Source organism: Bos indicus x Bos taurus, chromosome 7 (genome assembly GCF_003369695.1).
Source record: "Bos indicus x Bos taurus breed Angus x Brahman F1 hybrid chromosome 7, Bos_hybrid_MaternalHap_v2.0, whole genome shotgun sequence".
NCBI lineage: Eukaryota > Metazoa > Chordata > Mammalia > Artiodactyla > Bovidae > Bos > Bos indicus x Bos taurus.
The window spans coordinates 88,910,067-88,916,596 of record NC_040082.1 but is presented as its reverse complement, the minus strand read 5'-3'; the positions used below and the strand labels follow the sequence as shown (position 1 = coordinate 88,916,596).

The 6,530-nt window shown below is 53.5% G+C and overlaps 1 protein-coding gene across 1 annotated transcript; it reads right to left on the bottom strand.

Moving 5' to 3' along the window:
• Positions 1 to 2,003: 2,003 nt before the first annotated feature.
• Positions 2,004 to 6,214, bottom strand: IL13 (interleukin 13). Its single transcript, XM_027547087.1, has 4 exons — positions 4,633 to 6,214; positions 3,626 to 3,679; positions 3,279 to 3,383; positions 2,004 to 2,941 (listed from the first exon to the last, which is right to left on the bottom strand). Exons 1-4 carry the CDS (start codon positions 4,762 to 4,764, stop codon positions 2,834 to 2,836), a joined length of 399 nt encoding a protein of 132 aa, XP_027402888.1. The 5' UTR covers positions 4,765 to 6,214; the 3' UTR covers positions 2,004 to 2,833.
• Positions 6,215 to 6,530: the final 316 nt, after the last annotated feature.

The following is a 6,530-nucleotide window of genomic DNA, read 5'->3' as shown; positions in this document are numbered from 1 at the left end:
AGTATTGTGTTAAAAAAGAAAAAGAAAAAAAATTACACTGGAGAAGGAAATGGCAACCTGCTCCAGTGTTCTTGCCTGGAAAATTCTATGGACAGAAGAGCCTGGTGGGTTAAAGTCCATGGGGTTGCCAAGAGTAGGCTGCTATCAGCACATACTGTGATGTATTTGTATTCCTACCAGAAGAGTTTGGGGCTTCCAGTTCTTCCATATCCTTGCCAATATGTTTAGTCTTTTTTAAACTTTCAACTTTTAAATAAATGTGTAGCATTAAAAAGGTCAATCTTCCATAAATAATACTCGTTTGACTTTAAAATCTTCAAATTTCTGGATGAAGGAGGGTGGCAGAGATCTCACGCCTACTCCCACTCTGACGTTTGCACTACCCGCCCCCCCCCCCCGCCCCAGGGTAGAGCACCCTCCTCCAGACGCCGTTGTTTTGTTGTTCCATTGCTCAGTTGTGTCCGACTCTTTGCAACTCCATGGTTTGCACCCCGTTCTTTAAAGACTTATTTCTGCTGCTAAGCTTTGAGTATGTGTGGTGTCTTGGTCATCACTGTCCCAGGCTGGGGAGGTGCAGGCCTCAGGCAGTCCTCCGCAAATGTGGTGGCTCTTGACAGGTACTGAGACCTCCTGGGCGCAGAGACTGTCAGTTCCCACCTTGGACAGCCCATGAGATACTCAGCTCCTGTGCCACTCCCAGGTCTTCCCTCTCTGGGCTGAGCATCCCCAGGTCCCTGCACAGTTGACTGTGGCTTCCTCCCTCACCTCTGTCTGGGTGCAGATGAGGGGTTCACTCTATTTGAGAGTGGTCCCCGAAGCAGTGCACTGTGGTCATCTGCACCCTGGACAGGTCCTGCCATGGTCTCTGTTGCCTGAATCACGCACGGCATAAACTCTCACTGCTCCTGAGTGACTGTCTCCACTGACTTGTGAGCATCACTGTAGATGTTCCCACAGGGTTCTGGGCTCCGCAGGAAGTGTGCCTGCCTTCCACTCAGCATCTGAGACTGGTCTCTGATGACCCACCACCTATTGCAAGAAGCATCCTGTGCTTCCAAAGATACACAGTGGAAACCATGGCTGATGGGTATGCCCATTAGCTGTGGCTTGCTGTGGCTGGCTGCTTCCTGCCTTCCATGTGCTGGCCTTGACTGAAGGAGAAGCAAACAGACCTGCTTAGGGGAGCAGTCTGACCTTGGCTCTCCACCCCGGTCACTCCACAGTCCAGGGGCCACAAGTCAGTGGTGCTGTGTTCACAGAGGTAGTGAGTGTGCACTGTCTCACGCCAAGAGGTGTCCAGACATTGAGTGGGCTGCCCCCAGAGAGTAAGTGGCCTGAATCCACGACCTTTATGATATTGTCACCAGCTTGTGTGGGCCCCTCCCCTGACGGGTAATTCATTACTTACTCTTAATTACTGAATTACCCGTCAGGGGAAGGGCCCGCACAAGCTGGTGACAATATCATAAAGGTCGTGGATTCAGGCCAGATGGCATTTAGACAGAGGAAGGCAGGGTAGTTAAATGTGTGAGCTATGGAGTTGGAGTAAGTTTGGGGTTCACACCCTGGCATTGCTCCTGCCAGCTGTGGGACCTTTGGTAAGCCACCTGCTCTTCCCTGAACATCATAGGGTGATACCAGAAGGCGAGTGGGTGGTGCCAGACACAGGCTGGCCACCCATCAAGAGCTGTGGTCATAAGACCACTTCCGAGGTCTCTGCCTGCTCCAGACATCCTCTTTGAACCCCGACACCCTGGCCCATGCTTCCTCCGCCTCCCTGTGGGTGGTGGTGGCGGGGAACTTCCTCCTGGCCAGGTCTCCTCTCCCCAAGGGGTCTGCTTCTTTTCTTTCAGCCTAGGTCTCGTCCCTTACTCCCCCTCCACTCTATCCTAGGCCCCCTCCTCCAGCTGGCCTGCTTCCCGGAGAGCTGCTCAGAGTTTTAAGAACACAGGCCAGTATCCCCAAAAGGCCAAAATAAAATGCAAACACCATCAGGTCTCTTGTCATCATTTTTATTTTAGCTTTCAGCTTGACAAAGTCAATGAAACAGTTTCTTCAGTGACCCCCCCTCAGTCCACACACACCATATGCAGTGTTCTAGACTTCTATATATTATTAACTCTTTGATAACATATTTTAATACTTAACTTTAAATACTAGGAAAAATAATAAATTATTTGGCTGAGGGCCCACTGCTGGCTATCAGACAAGAGTGGCTACTCTGGCTCTCTCTCCTGTCCCTTGCCTTGGCCCCAGGACCCTAGTGAGGTAGCAGAAGTTTGCATACAGTACTTACTGCCAGGGATTCCTAATGCCCACTGCTTTAGTGCTGGAGCCCCAAGTCTCCAAGCCCTTGGCTCCAAGTTCTGGCAGTAACAGTCCCTCCTAACCCCAGTACAGACAAAAACACTTGTTTAAATAACACACAATAATAAATAAGGCCAAGAAGGAATGTGCCTGGGCTGCGCTCTGCCTCAGTTGCCCCTGTGTAAAGCAGGTGTCTCCTCCACCAGGTGTCTAATAAACACTACAGTTTGTTCTGAGGAGGGGAGGTCATGTGGGGCAAGGTCCACCCTTGTCCACCGAGCTCAGATTCCTGGATGGAGGAGACCTGCTGGGCTGAGTCCCAGATATCAAGACACAGGGCAGCTGAAGTTGGCTAGGCTCAAGGAAGGCAGCGCAGGCTCAAGTCTAAGCTAAGGACATCTTATCCCCCCTCCCTAACCCTCCTTTAGTCTCCCCAAGAAATTTCTGACATCTGAAAGAAAAATAAATCTGCAACTTAGATGGTCAGGATCTGCCTCTGCAGATAATAATGCTAGCTTTTCATGTTTCAGTTGAATCTTTCATTGCGAAAAACGATCCTTGAATGTCTGAGCAGGTCTTTTAAGAACTGGGCCACTTCAATTTTGGTGTCTCGGACGTACTCACTGGAAACCTGCTGCAAGGCAAAGAGGCCAGCATGTTGGTGGGACGCCAGAGTGAGGACGATCAGCATCCATCAGGGGCTTTCCACTCACCAGCTGGTTCATTCTTCACAAAAGCCCCCATGAGGTGGGTACTGCTCTCACCCACATTTTACAGATGTGGGACTGAATGAAGCTCAGGTAGGAGTTGGGAGCCCCCAAGCCCATGTTTTGGAAATCCCAAAGCCATGTCTCTGCTTCCACAGTGGGCCCACCCCTTTGTGGACACATGTCTCAGATGCTCTGGGGCTCCCAGGGTGAGCCCAGGGCTGGCAGAAGTGGGTGCCAGGTCAAAGGACAGGGGGGCCTTACCTTAGCTGAGGGCTTGTGAGGACAGAGTGCATTCAGCATCCTCTTGGTCCTTTGGATGACACTGCAGTTGGAGATGCTGATCAGGGAGTCCAGGGCTGCACAGTACTGTGGGGGGTGGGGGGAAACACCAGGGAGTCAGGCAGCACGTTCAGTGAGTCTGTAGGAGGAGGGGAACTGAGCGGCCCGACGGAGACAGGTCTGGGTGGTGGGGGAGACCAGATTATGAGGGGGCAGAGAGTGGCTCTTAAAGCTTGCTTGGAACCCCCCAGTTGTGTGAGTGAGGCTCAGACACGACCTCAGAGGGCTGCAGCCCTGGACGTGTCCCCGCAGTGTTGGGGGGTCCTCACCATGCTGCTCGTCAGGTTGAGGCTCCACACCATGCTGCCATTGCACAGCGGCACCTGAGGGAGCAAAGGACAGCGAGCTGAGTGCTGGCAGGGTCTCAGGCCAGGCCTCCACAGGGATCAGGCCCCACAGGCATTCCCAGGACTGCAGACCTGGGACCTTCAGTGTTCCCGAGCTTCATTTTCCACTCTGCACAGTTGCGGAGACCCACTGTCCAGGGGCTTAGAACTGAGAGAGAAATACTGAGTGCCACAACCAGTAAGGGACAGCCTTGTGTGAAGCTTGCCAGAGCCATAGTGGGAGGGCAGGTGACACTGGCTGACAGGGGGCCTGCAGGGAAGGCCCAGGGCAGGGTGGCCAGGCCAGTCTGATGGGAGGTGATGGGAGTCTAGTCTAGAAACAGCTTGCCTTCTGAATTGGGGATGCTGCAGTTCAGAGCATGGGCACTCTGGTGTCACCCAGTACTGGCTTGAATCTGACTTTTATCATTTAACCTCACTGATGTCAATAAAATGGGGTATCGTACCTGTCTCTTGAGGTGGTTGGCAGCGATGTTATAAGATGTAAAGCCCCAGAAATGGGCCTGGCACATTATAGTGCTCAGAAAGTGTGGGCCGTCACCACTGGGGAGAGGAGCTGACCCCACTCATGGATGCTTCCATAAGAATGGGCTTAACTAAGATGCTGTGAATAATGGCTCCATTATGGTGTTCAGATCTAGTTGGCAAATGCCAAAATAGTTCTAGGAGGGTGCCAGCTCTTCTCTTCTTTCCTCTGTTCCAAAACCACTGAGCAGGAGCTGACCATGGCAGGCAGGGCCAGGCCAGGGGAGCAGGTGGTCGCTGGGGGCTCTGCCATATTCCTTCATGGGTCCATCCATACTGCTGCACTTCACCCCTGGCTCCTCTCCCTCAAAGCCAGACTCACCTTGCAGTCCTCAGGGCTTCTTCCTTGAGACCCCCTCACCCCTGCACCCTCAGAGCTGGGACCCTGGCCCACAGGCACTCACCTTCTGGTTCTGGGTGATATTAACCAGCTCTTCAATGAGCTCCTTGAGGGCTGTAGCAGAAGGCACAGGGCTTGGGGAGGTGAGGCCACCAAAGCAGATAAGAACAATGACCGCGGTCAATAAGAGCGCCATGGAGCCTAGAACAGCACAGGAAGAAATTGAGGAGCAGACGCATAGGCTGGCCTAAGCTGCGTGTCTTGTGGCCTTAGGCACTTGTGGCAGCTTTTATAGGCCCAAGTGGTGACGCCTCACACCCTGGTCTCTGCTTTGTCGGGCACTATCTACAAACCACATCTTTACTCATCTTAATTTTACTTTGTGGAAAATCCAGTATCGCATAAAGGAAAGAATTTGATTTCTTGTGGACTTATTACTGAGAAGGGTCTAGGGCAGTTTCGAGATCTGGATGAACTTACTGCAGGGGTGAATGAGAGGACCCCGAGGGCAGCCCGATGTCAACTATGCCAGCTGGAACTCCAGCACTTTTAGCGAGTGCTCACCCAGCTCCTGTCCGCAGATCCCTTTGGGTCACCAGAAATGCTGGAGAGACAGTGCTCTGATCACAGTCTATCAGATGTGGGAATCTGGAGGGATTATTTTTTCATTGAACAGTTCTGTTACATTACCAAAACAATGCTTGCTCTGGATACAAAATTCAAACAGGATAAAAGAAGAGTGATGTTCATGTCTTTTAACCCATCTGGTTCCCTGTTGCCCCAGTGTGGGAAGGACTGTGGAATTTCAGATTCCCAGGTCTCCATTGAAAGATCCAGTCAGATTCAGGGATCCTTGCAGGAGCTTTCCTTTGGAAGGTTGTTTTGCTGATAACTCTCAGTATGTGCAGCCTGAACACTGAGTGCCACACCCAGCCTTCACTGTGGGTTCATCTTGCTGGGAAACCTTCAGAGGGCAGCGCTGGCAAGAGGTGGACCCAGCCTTCGCCCTGGAGAGTAGCTGTCCCCACTGCCACTGAGACCTGGGGCGACCCCCTCTCTGCATCATTATCTGTGAGACCATCCTGTGCTCTCTGAGTCATCAAGTTTCCCTTGCAGACTGAAGGCTGTGGAGGGTGACTCCTGGGCCTGCCCCCACTCCGGGGTCCCCTGTGGGCAGCCCACCCCCTGAAGGGACACTGGAAGGGAGCCACTTCCCTGTTCTCCCCTCATTTCTCTAGAAGTCCTTCAGAAACTTGGCCAACCGAGGCCCCAGTATTTGCCTATCGGGTGCTGATGTCAAGCTTGCTGCTTCACCCATTTCCTCCCCTAAGCCTGTGCCTCCCCCACTAGGCCCCCTCTCTGTCTGCTCTGGCTGCCTCTCTGTCCTATGCCAGTGGGGCTTAACCTCCTCACAAGTGTCCTCTAAGGGACACTGGGGCTACCGCTCCTGCTCAGAAGAGAAAGCCCAGCCTCACCCACCCTCTCCTCTCACTGGTAACATGGTTCTCACCCTCTCTCCTCTCCCAGCCCCAGGCTTCCCGGCATAACTGCAGACCCTAAGGCCTGGAAGCCAGGCCCTGCATTTTGTGGCTCGCGCATGCCTGGAGTGCTGCCACCTGCTTGTGAGACCTCAGTTTCTTCCTCTGCAGAACAGGGTCAATAGCATCTCTTGGCGGAGGGGGGGGGGGGGGGTCTCTGTGTTGGGGGAAGGAGTGGGGAACCACCATGGCCTGCTCCAGGATGAGTGGAATGCCCCCTCCCCCCTACGAACAGCACAACCAAGCGGGGAGCGGTGGGCAGGGGCGCCCCCGCGCGTGGGAGAAGGCCCGCGGTCGCAGCGATGCCCCGGAGATAGGCGCCGCCTTATGTAATGGGAGATGGGGCTGATAAACGGGATCCGCGTAGCTTGGGTCCCCTCTGGCTGCAGATGTCGGCCGGTGAAGGAGGGAGGGGTAGGAGTGC